Genomic DNA, 12,041 nt, shown 5'->3' on the forward strand with positions numbered 1-12,041 from the left:
TCCATTATCAAATGGAGAATGAAGTCCCATTAGGTTCGGGCCGCTACGCGGCCCTCACACCTACGTCACACTGCCAATGGAGATCTCTGCATCTGTCAGTCCTTGTCCCCTTCATGCCCATATATGGAGATCTCTGCATCTGTCAGTCATTGTCCCCTTCATGCCCATATATGGATATATCTGTATCTGTCAGTGCTTGTCCCTTTTATGCCCATATATGGAGATCTCTGTATCTGTCAGTCCTTGTCCCTTTTATGCCCATATATGGAGACCCTGATGTCAACAGTATATGCCCATATATGGGCCTGCTGATATGCCCATATATGGAGATCTCTGTATCTATCAATCCTTGTCCCTTTTATACCCATATATGGAGATCTCTTTATCTGTCAGTCCTTGACCCTTTAATGACACATTAAACAACACACTCACACCATATTTGGGTGTAGCTGCATTGGGAACTCCTTATATAGCTGAGTCATGGTGACATGAGCGTGACATCAGAGGTCCGTCCGCAGTCGGCTCATGCCGTAAAAAAAAAAATCGAAAAATCTAAAGTTAAGTTATTTAAAAACAACAAATCTGTTGCCCCAGATTTCTTTCCAAACAAGGCCTGTTATCAAACAACCATAATTTACGATCAAGAAAAGTGTGAAACACATGAATCACAAATTATTATTATATTATAATATTATTATTATTATTATTGTGTTAAGAAAACAAACATGAGCATTAACCTGGTGTCAGGAGGAAGGGTGTGGTTCTCTCATTCCTCTGGGCGATACCTTTTGTAAGGCTTTAGACCTCCTCCTCCTCACGGCTGGGTTGGTACCGCAAGACAGGGTGTAGTTTTGTGATGTGGCCAACGCCCTTGGTCACACCCCCTCTGAACAGCAGCTTGGCCCCCACCTTCAGGTACTCTGGCTGCTTTATGAACTTGAACTGCACCACCGCCTTCTCTCCTGTCCTCAACTCGTCCCTACCATGCACTGCCACCACTGTAGCGGTCTGTTTCACATTACCAACTAGAATGGTAACCTGAAACCCCTTGTGAAATGTCTTTGCATGGAACAGCAGCACAATATCAGCCTCAAACAGCCAACAAATGGTAGGGTCCATCTCTGGGCTCACCATTACCATGCCCTTGCGTAGCAGCGACCGGTCAAAGTCACCCAGTGATAGAGTGGCAACCTGGCTGGCCCTGAGTACCCTGCAAGCCAAGCGGTTTCTCTGGATGCTCCCGACTGTCACTTTGTGGAACTCGCCCAGGTGTGTGGGCCCTACCACTAGCTGCTCTCCCTCACGGCAGATACCGCTGAACAGAATACCTCCCACCACGGTCCCAACCTCAGGCACCGAGAAGATCTCATCCACCTGAAACTCTGTGAGCTGCTGGGTGAGTTCCTCCTGCTCCTTGGTGTTGCTGAGTGGAGGGAGGATGTTGAGGAAGACTTTGAGCAGATCCAGGCTCTCCCCCGACACACTTGACAAGATGAAGATAGGTGTGATGTTGGGAGACTGGGCAAACTGCTGTGCTGCTGTGATGGCGTCGTCGGTGTTGCTAACAACCAGCGGTGCCTTGTTGCATCCTGGCTGCTTCAGCAAGCGCTCCAGCTGCTGCACCGTGCGCTCCGTGCGGACCTGTGTGCATACGTCCACCTTAGTGACCACTATGAAGATGGGCACCTTCAGGGCCATGGCCAGCCCCAGGTGCTCCCGTGTTGTTCCGGCAATGCCAGTATTTGCGCTGATGACCAGCATCACAAAGTCTGGGCAGGAGCTAGTAAGGCCAAAGATAGTAGTGTTCAGGTACTTGTGGTGGCCCGCCAAATCAATGAATGTGATAATTTTCGAGGCACTCTCACAGATCTCCTCTGCTGTCCGAGATTCACTGTAATTTACAACCTCTCCTTTGCTGTTGAAGCCGAGGATTTCGAAGCTTATGCTGGAGGTGTGTCCAGTCTGGATCTCATGGAGATGTCTGAAGAGGTTGAGTCGTGCGCGTCCCCGTCCATTGTCCAGCTCACCTTGTGTCAAAACACCGAGTAGTGTGGATTTTCCTGAGTCCACATTGCCTAGAACAGCAACTCGCAGGTCCAGGAACTGCTGGTCATCTGGCACCATGCGAATGAGCACCTCAGCAGTCTTACGAGGAGTGTCAGAATCGTAGTCCAACTCGTGCTCCCTGAGGATAGCAATATCTGCTCCCACTTTCTCTGCCATCCTCTGGAGGGTCTTTAGTGACAATTTCATGTCTTCCTCCGATAGGCCCACAAACATGCCGTTGTCCTCGACACCAATTTGATACACAGCTTCACCCCTCCCCTCCTGTAGACGCCATTTCATTTGCGTGGCCAGCTGCTCAAAGCGATATTGCGTGGGATTCACCAGCTTCCGCTTGTACTCAATATTTCCCTCTTCAACCTCTGGAGGTAGATCTGGGGGGTTATTGCCAGGTTTGAACTTTCTAGATGATGATTGACATTTTGATTCCTCATTCTTTGCACAACATTTATTTTGCACCATTCCATAGCCATTATCCGGGTTAGTCCCAACTCCTTGAGAGCCAGAGTTCTGTTCATCAGATAATGTAATGTTACCAAAAAGCTCTGATAACTGCAAGTGCGGATCCATTCTTGACTCTGTGAGACTCTGTGAGTTCTCTTTGTAGTGTTATTATACAGTACTACAATTTATTTTCTATTCCCTCCAACACCGGTATCAACATAACATCTGACGTGCTTCCGCATACGTCACCCAAGACATGCACAATCTGTCTAAACACTTACATCAAAGTGATAAGACTCTTGTCACGTCATTCATTAAAGTAAGAGCATAGTTTGCAAAGATCAACAAGGCGTGACAGAATATGTATTGTGTAGATTTTTCTGAATGTCTAAATACCGACTTTCAGACTGCTTTTATACCGTCTGGCAGTGTTTACTCTTGTCATCATGACATCATCATGATGACAAACATCATGCCCAACAACGGAGTCCATGATGTCACACTTAGCTTTAGTGTTCTGGTTTTCAGTGGTAACCATAACAACCTGAACTCACTCAGAAAGTGAAATAAGTGCCATTTGTAACTTAGGTACAAGGGAACAATCAGTCCAGAACTGTATAAATGTCCGGGTTAAATGCATAGAGTTTTTATAAAACCTAGAGTGGATACTGGAAATCCCCATATATTCCCTTTTTCCTGCTTCTTCCCGTGTTGGTTTGTGATGTTGTGGGGCCCTTTTGCATGCGCAGTTGTGTTCATGGGGCCTCTTCGCATGCGCAGTAGTGTCCTTTATGTGTCTACGTCACAAAAAGCCTGTGAGTCGAGCCCATTGGTCAAAACCCTTTTTCGCTAGTTTTATGTAGTGGGCCCCAGCTGTCAGTACCAGAGTCGGAAACCAGGGGTTAGCCCCTTCATTTATTGCCCCCGGTTCAGGGAGCTTGGTTAAATGAGGTCACTTTCTCTTCTCCACCCCTCACGTTTGGTGTGCTGTGCTGCTGCTGCTGCTCTCAGAACTGAATGGCATTCTCAAACTAATTATTTTATCTACACTTGGTTCGTTAAATCTGAAATGTTCATTCTTGTCACTGGAACTGTCAACTGGTTTATATGTGTTTACTGCTGCTCCCGTTAGTGCCGTTGTCGGACTGTTGAGCTATTCAGCTTTTGGTTTAGCCCTACATATAGATGGTTAAATTGTTTTGTAGTGAATAATTGTAGTATTACATTTTTCAATGTTTTGTTATTTATTTTCAATGAGATTTACTGCTGCATGCTGCAATGAGAATTTGTTTCAGAATTTATAATTGCACAACAAAAGATTTATTAATTATATGTGACGCACGCGAAACTGCCTCTCACATGAGCGGACCGCATTAAATAACTCCCAAACCCCTGCATTACCACATGGTTCCATGGCGTGCAACCTTAAGCATAGGACTTCCAATCCCAGCTCCCCGGGATCAATTACCTCCCCTGCCATTGTTTATTTATCTAATCTAAAAAGTGTCGCAAAATATTTTATTAGGATTATTGAGGTTCAGGCATAGTTTCTGTCGCCCCAGCGAAGCAGAACACTCGACCCACTTGGTGAGAACAGACTACACTACAGCCCCTAATAAGAAGTAGTTACAGGCGAGCCGTCTCTTGTGGACTTGAGCAACGAGAGTCACCATCGAGCGAGCCGCAGTCGCCGTGCCGTGCCGAAGTCCACTAGAGCCGACTCAGCGCTGTTCGAGTTATGTACCGATTGGCACAGAATCGTAAATTACCCCCTCTCCCCAGGCAGTGCCAGCGCCGAGCACTATTTTCCACCACGGAGGAAAGCCAGCCAGTGTTATCCTCTTGGAATATGCAGTGACTAGAGGCGAAACAGTTCCCCGGGCCGTGCGTCACTGAAGGGCGCGTTGCCAAGTTACTACGCTCGGGTAGGAAAACGACACACGCACCTGGGAGCTGTTCCGAATCCCCTTCCCACAGTGTGTGAAAGGGGGTATTTCTACCCCCTTTCTTTCCCCTTTTTTAATCGTAGATAGACAATAGAATTTAAAGAGCCCATATATTTTCATCAGTCTTAACGCAGTTGCTACGCATTGGTTAAATGTGGCAGTTAGGGGTTAAGTGTCTTGCTCAGGGACACAAACTAGTGACCTTCTGCTTACCAGACGGCCTCTCTAATCACTACGCTGCAGCCGCATTTCAAGTATCATAGAAAGAAAATGGTTTGAACTTGTGAATAAACAAATACTAAACAATACAATGTAATCAAATTTTGAAAATACCAATAACTGATTTTTTCTTTTCATAAAACAAACGATAGCTCCACCCCAAAAACAAAACAAACATTTTTGGGATTCAAATATTATTATTTGACATGTTTGTACACATTTCCCCAGGCCCCTTGAAACTTTCTCAATCATACGTTTCAGATCTTTGATTGATTGAAGTACTTTATTTAGAAAGACATGGAAAAGGTACATGGAAGTACAGTTTACAATACAAGGTCCTCTAAACTGGATCGCCCATAAAAGCACAATGGCTTATTTCACATGAGATCCCCACGCACTCAAATCATGATGACATTTAAGAAGACAGACAGATATACAGTACACTAATATGCTGAACATCATACAATGTAGACCATGGCCCATTGCAAGTTGTCGTACTCTGTCCTCAACCCTGAGCCATCCGACCCTAGCAAAATGAGCATGTGTTAGGGGTTAGCGCAACGGTCTTTTCCCAATTTCTGTTCAGACATATTTAGTCTATCCAGGCCTAGACAAACAATTATGTGCGGACAGAAGGGGTTGTGTGAGCACAGTGGAAGCAATCAAAGAAAAACCTTACAGCACCGTGGCTGTAAGATTAGAGATGGCTAATACCGCCAGCAGTGTCATCCACAGCGTGGTGGTGGCAGGGAGGGCGGCACTGTTTAAGATCATGCGTGTGTTATTTGCACGCAAGACGACAGAAGGTCGTCTTGCCGTCGTCTTGGTCGTCTTGCCGTGCACGTGGTGGATGATGTGCATGACTCCGGCGTACGCCTCCTGACATGCGGGCTGGATCTGTTCGTCCGGTAGCTTGAAGCCGTGCTGGCCCTTCTGGTCCCGGAGCATAAAGCTGAAGGAGTAGGGGATCCCCACTTGGCGAGCCCAGTCTCTTGAAGAGCCAGAATTCTGATCATCTGCAATAAGATGAAAAACTCATCATGCACTGTTCTTTACATACATTTATACTAGGCTTCCGATGGGCATCACAGAGCATGTACAATCATATAGAGCCAGTCAGTACTGGGGACAGTAAGGAAATTAAGTCTAGAAAATTGAGTGGTGTTGCAGTCCTGATGAGGTTCACTCAATTTAAATATGATGAATAATTTCCTCCAATGTGCAACTTCATTTTGAATTCTGCATACCTCAGGAGCACCTCATTTAGGAAACTGGTTGATTAGGACATTGAAAGCCACTAGTGATTTAGAACATTGCTGTGGTGGTTTTCATGTAGTTCTGCTGCCCCCAGTGTTCTACCACTACTTACATCTTCCCACAGTGTAGCTCATGCCATGAACATTCCGTATGGCATCTGCTGCCGCTAGACCCACCTCCATCTGAGAAACCAAAAAATAGCATAATGTTGAAGGTCATGTACATGGTAAATAAATTGTCTGCATTTATATAGAGCTTTTTCTAGTGTTTCCGACCACTGAAATGCATTGTACATGTACTTCACATCACCCATTCACACACACTGCAACAGCGGAACACCATTACACATTATGCATTTATGGAGTTTCGCATTCACACACCGATAACGAAAGCAACCATGCAAGGGACCAGCCTGCTCATCAGAAGCAATTTTGCAGCACTTTAAAATGGACGTGCTGTTTTTTAGTATCAGTATAAGCTCTGATTTACTTTGTTTCTATTCATGAACGGAATGGTTATCCTATCCTCTATGTAGACTTTCATACCAGCTCTTGTTGGTTGGGGACAGTGAAATTGGGATGCCCGTAGGGGATGGTAATCCACTGGCCAAAGGAGTGGATGGTCAGGAAACACAGGACGTCATCCTTCATTTTCCCTATGAAGTTGGTGACGGCCTGAGTCTCAGGCTCAGACGAGGCCTTGGCGCCGCAGTAAACCTCTGAACAGCAGTTACGTGACGCTCCGACGGCTGTGGAGACAAACCAGAGAAATTGACTGAATGTACTGTACCAAGTATCTAGCCTGGCATTGGCCAGACTGATACCGTGGATTCACTCTCACGTTCCTCCCCGGTATGGAACGTGAGAGTGAATCCACGTTATCAGTCTGGCCAATGCCAGGCTACCAAGTATCACCTTTTGAACTCAGTTGAATCATTAAGATATCTTTAGCTGGTTAGATTGGGGACTGAATGGGGCTCGTGTTTGATGTTGTTGGTTCTCTAACAAACCTTGTGATTTTGCAGAGCTGAGTACTTTCTTCTTTATTTACAGACTTGATTCTTGAAAAACTAAATGCCATCTAATTAGCTAGAGCTAACCATGGCTAGTGTTAACTGTCTGAATAGGCAGTCCAAAGTGCATCTGCTCTCTCTGGGACGGCTGTTAACAGCAGCATAAGTATAATGTTAAATACGTAATGTAATTAAGTGTGTTTTGAACATATTGCATACATTAACTCTTTAAAATCGGGAAAGCCTCTGTGTCATTTTAGATTTTTGCGTTGACTATTGAAAAATAGCAGATATACAGTATAAGCTCACAGCGCATTTTTGAAAAAATCTTGAAAGTGTGAGGACTACTGTTTTAGAAGGCATTTGTAGAATCAGTCTCAGACCTTTAAAGGTAGGGTAAGTGATTTTGTTTGGTTATAAGAGTTAAATAGCTCTATATTCTGATAGTAATCATTGTTATAGAGCGTTTGTTCAGTAACAGGAGTCTCCCAGTCTCTCCAGCTCTTTGATAAACAAAAAAGACATTTTCAGAAACATGTCAGCCAATCAGGAGAGATTACCCATCTACAGTATCAGCTTAATGTTTGTGTTCCAGTTCAATTTTTTTCTGCTCATTTATTTGTGTCATCACATCCAATTTCACTTGTTTAATGTGTATCCTGTCTGAGTTCTCTATCCTGATTGGATAAAATTGGTATCCTGACCTGAAAATGCATTTTCTGTTTAATAAAGAGATGGAGAGACATGGAGATAGACTCATGTTACTGAACAAACACTAGTCAATAGCAATGAGTACTATCAGAATATAGTGCTTTAACGAAAAACGTTTTATTTCAACCAAAAAACATCACTTACCCTACCTTAATGTACAAAATAATGGTATTAAGCTTGTGTGTGTGTGTGTGTGTGTGTGTGTGTGTGTGTGTGTGTGTGTGTGTGTGTGTGTGTGTGTGTGTGTGTGTGTGTGTGTGTGTGTGTGTGTGTGTGTGTGTGTGTGTGTGTGTGTGTGTGCGTGTAATCTCTAATATATCGTCATTAACAAAGCAGAGGTCACAACACCGGACAACTCCCCAAAACACATCCTGAATTAATTTTCTTTTGTTTGAATTAATTTGTTAGATATGCCCAAACTGAACAAGATCCAGCACAGATCACGAATTTGGACCGCTACATATTTTGTCAGACCCACCGCTACATCCCATAGATGTATAGAACAATACTCACTCCCCCAGAAGGCATCGAAGTTGCGGTTGAGATCAGTGCCACCGAAACAGACACAGTGCTCAGGTCCCGTTGATCTGGACTTCCTCCACAGTCGAGTCTGCACAGAAGTCAAAATGGTTTAATGAATTTGTTCCAGGCATTCTATCAGTCAATCAATGTATTAATTAAATCAGAGCATTTCACATTTCTGTACAAATATGGTTGTCCCACTCATAAGTTTTTTATACTGTAGGCTTATTTTAAGTTTTCAAATATTCCCTGGAATCATAATGACTGAATGAGTGAATAGAAGAATATAGGCATTCTTGATTGATATAATTAGATTGTAGCTCATTGTGATACACATTCCACTGCTGGCCCCTCTAGTGGGCAGTTTGGCACCTGCACAAGGCCATTGAGCTTCACACATCGAAGTAATTAATCAACTGAATTTAATACGGTGCACGTTTTCTTATCTTTTCCAGGCTGCTGAAAGTAGAACATAAACCAGAGATAACTGCCAAAACAAAAGGAAACATTGATGGAATTCATAATGGTATAAAGTACATTTCAACTAAAGCAGTCTTTTTGGAGTCATGCTGACACTTATTTTCATCATCTAAGTCTAAACCATCTACATTTTAGAGTATGTCCAAAACATTCACCAAGGGCACACATAATGACTGAATTATTCACTCTGGGCATCAAGACTAGCGTTTTCAAGACTTACTGCACCTCCTGTAAACATCAGACATTGGTACTCACTGTGTTATCCTTCCATGAGTAGATGTATCCATCCACATTCAGCACAGGGGTCACATAGAAGTCCACGTTCTTCATCATCTCACTCATCTTTGGGTCGGTTTTGTTGTATGCCTGGAGGATCTGATGGTGGGCGAGTTGAATATGCACTCTTGAACACAAATTAGAAGCACACATTCTGCATTCATAGTTTATTTACACACACACACGCACCTCTCTGACAAAGTACTGACAGAACGCTGGGGCGATCCATTCTCTAGCGTGGATTCCACAGTCCATCCAGATAGCTTTCTTCCTTTCTTTTGTCTCTCCAGTGCTCTTGCCAATCTAAAGGACAGATTTGGGGAATAGACTCATTTCTATGCTACACGCAGAATCAATACCTTCAACTGCAAAATGGGAACTGATTCTGTTCTTTATTACTTCATGTTTTTGTGTGTAATAATTACTGAATACATTGTGTGGAAGGTTAATTACCTTGAGAAGGCTAATGGTTCTGTTTTCATAAGTCTTGCCGTAAGCCACTATGGACACAAGTGAAGGGTATTCCCTGACAATTTGCTTCATCCAAGAGGTGATCTGTGGAGAAGAGCAGTGTAGCAATACTGTATGGTAAAAGCTTGTTATATGACTGCGATGTTGCAGGTTCAAACAAGCACCTGTTTTAAAAAGGCCAAACTCATCACAGTCTTGAAATAGCTAGGTTTTATAGTGCTATTAAGGATTGGAAAAGGTGGTGTGTATACGTTTCTGTTTGTGTGCATCCCTGTGTGAGTGCTTGCCAAAACACTAGCTTACATAGTGCCTTCAGGTACACAGTGAGTGTGTATTCACTTACATTACTCATTGGATGGTATTTGTAGTAGTCATGTTCCACTCTGTTAGACACACATACACACAGACCAAATAAACACAGTATGTACAGACACAAGGTTTTATAGTATTCTCTACCTATAAAACAATGCTGAGGTAAATAGCAGTGCTCAAAAGAATTTAAAAAAAACACAGTTGGCTCAGATGTACATTTTCTTATATATTATTGCTACATTTGCTTCTGAACGAACAAACTCAAAGTATGTTTGATGGAATGTAAATGAGGAATACTTATTCGAAACTTTAGAATAGAGTCCCCAATAACGTCTATAAACCTTTGACATGGTCTCTCAACAAATACATGTATTAACCTTTAAATAATAATGTGTTACTCCCTTCTTAAACATGTATTATTTTGTGTTTAGATAGGTCCCTTTATGGATGGCCAGCTGTAGGTGCAGGGAGGGCACTGGTGGGTGTAGTAGGTGGCTGGCAGACTAAAGAAGAAGGCTCTGTTGTAGCCTTTTCTAGTACTGATTTTAGAATAGTAGGAGTTGGCAGCAGAAAGGGTTTACTTGTACTGAAAGTTATTAACAAATACTTAACAAATCATTAATAAGTAGTTTACTAATAGTTGTTCATGAGCTATTAAAGATTAATAAATCGTAATTATTCTAAATTGTTACCCTCCTTGGCATCTCCACTCCAGACTCACCGGTCCTCTGTTGTCGCACCAATCCGACATAGCAGCATCAGAAAAGCAAATCCTACGTATGGCACCATGGCATCCAGTTGAGAAATCCCTTGACTTCTCAATTTTCAGATATCTTTGTACCGTCTCAGGCGTCTCTAAGCCCACCTCTCCTTCCTAGCAGTCTAGATTTGACCAATGGAATTACTATTGCACTACATCATAATCTGGTTCCACCAATTAAATCATACAAGTACATTTCAGTACTTTTTTTTATATTTATATTTCAAAACACTCCCCGGTGAATCATTTCCAGATAACACTGATATCATGATCTCTCTTGTCCATTCTTGCAGGAAATGTGGCCCAACAGGGGCTTGAATCCCTCCCTAGCCTCATGCTCCCCGTCTGCCTACTTTAACAGAAGGGGAGCACCTTCAGTCAGAGGCTCATTTGTATGCTGGATTTAGGAAAACTAATATAGAAACCAAAAATAAGAAGACAGGATATGAGTCATCTTAATAGTTAAACGAGGAGCACTCTTACTTTGGGTCTCTATTCAGGGAAGGAAACCTATCACAGTACACATTCTCCACTGGGATCTACATGGGTATTCAACAGGTGGTCCGTCACGTGACCCCTAGGGGGTCCTTGGAGTCACTGCAGGGGGGCCACTCATTTGTTCTTCTGATACTTTCTTTTGTTTTGTTTTAAATGTCTGAAAATATGCATGAATTCAAATTGTAAGAAAGACTACCCAACTATCCTCACACTGTGTGGAGGACAGTAGCAATTTAGGCAACAGATAAGTTAAACCAGTGCTTCTCTGTCAAGGACCCCCAAATTGTTTAGTTTTTTTGGCCGCGGACCGCGGAGAAAATATTCTGTGCCAGGGACCCCCAGAAGAGAAGATTTATGTTAAATAGAATTCTAAATTATTTTCAAATTTCCAAACATTTTAGATATTTTTCAGATATTTTCAAATATAGCAGATATGCAAGCTCTCGGCGTGGGGCACTGTGAGCTTGTAGAGCTGCTATTTTTGAATAGCTAACGTATAAATGGATGAAGTGTTTAAAATGATTGTGATGCTGTATTAACACATTTTGTTGGGGAACCCCTGCAACCCCTCCAAGGACCCCTGGGGGTCCCCAGACCTCACTTGGAGAACCAATGAGTAAAACAATATAGTTCCAGTCTAGTAAAAGTGTGTACACACTTCATATAGTAATTACACATATGAATGATAATGATTAATAGATAAGCCCTAATATATATATATATATATATATATATATATTTTAATATATTTTTGGGGCTTTTATGCCTTTATTTGGACAGGACAGTAGGCTGACAGGAAATGGGGAGAGACATACAGCAAAGGTCGTCGGGATCGGGAGTCGAACCCGCGACATGCTGTCATGCTGGATTACCAGCTTATGTGGTATGCGCCTGGACCGCTAGGCCAGCGGACGCCCCAAGCCCTAACATTTTTGACAGTTTAACCTGTTAAAAAGCTTGTCAACAGAACCTACTGTAGCAAGTTCACACTTTTGAGTGTTACTTGCATAATGTCCTATAATGTAAACCACACTTCACACCCACATATGTCTGAGAATTTTTTACATTT

General features: G+C 42.8%; 2 protein-coding genes across 3 annotated transcripts; both read right to left on the minus strand.

The window, feature by feature from the left end:
* Nucleotides 1-798: 798 nt before the first annotated feature.
* LOC308080652 (GTP-binding protein 2-like) lies at nucleotides 799-2,361 on the minus strand (the record flags this gene model as incomplete). The annotated part of the gene is made up of 1 exon (XM_080422574.1): nucleotides 799-2,361. Exon 1 carries the CDS (start codon nucleotides 2,344-2,346, stop codon nucleotides 799-801), a length of 1,548 nt encoding a protein of 515 aa, XP_080278700.1. The 5' UTR covers nucleotides 2,347-2,361.
* Nucleotides 2,362-5,072: 2,711 nt separating this feature from the next.
* Nucleotides 5,073-10,538, minus strand: LOC308080663 (carboxypeptidase O-like). 2 transcript variants are annotated; one of them, XM_080422585.1, is made up of 9 exons: nucleotides 10,436-10,538; nucleotides 9,746-9,785; nucleotides 9,385-9,486; nucleotides 9,121-9,234; nucleotides 8,911-9,030; nucleotides 8,167-8,263; nucleotides 6,476-6,678; nucleotides 6,043-6,112; nucleotides 5,073-5,689 (listed from the first exon to the last, which is right to left on the minus strand). In XM_080422585.1, exons 1-9 carry the CDS (start codon nucleotides 10,501-10,503, stop codon nucleotides 5,349-5,351), a joined length of 1,155 nt encoding a protein of 384 aa, XP_080278711.1. In that variant the 5' UTR covers nucleotides 10,504-10,538; the 3' UTR covers nucleotides 5,073-5,348. The 2 variants fall into 2 exon arrangements, with proteins under 2 accessions (XP_080278711.1, XP_080278712.1); XM_080422586.1 differs by having other exon boundaries at nucleotides 10,407-10,498.
* Nucleotides 10,539-12,041: the final 1,503 nt, after the last annotated feature.

This window comes from Gymnoscopelus braueri (genome assembly GCF_963280865.1).
Source record: "Gymnoscopelus braueri genome assembly, chromosome: 24".
Lineage (NCBI taxonomy): Eukaryota > Metazoa > Chordata > Actinopteri > Myctophiformes > Myctophidae > Gymnoscopelus > Gymnoscopelus braueri.

Excerpts from the sequence above, each read along its gene's own strand:
- LOC308080663 (XM_080422585.1), bottom strand. The coding sequence starts at position 10,503 with ATGGTGCCATACGTAGGATTTGCTTTTCTGATGCTGCTATGTCGGATT. Across the intron at positions 9,487-9,745 it reads AATACCATCCAATGAGTAAT|ATCACCTCTTGGATGAAGCA; the intron begins GTAAGTGAATAC and ends TCTTCTCCACAG. Across the intron at positions 5,690-6,042 it reads GAGCTACACTGTGGGAAGAT|ATGATCAGAATTCTGGCTCT; the intron begins GTAAGTAGTGGT and ends ATCTTATTGCAG.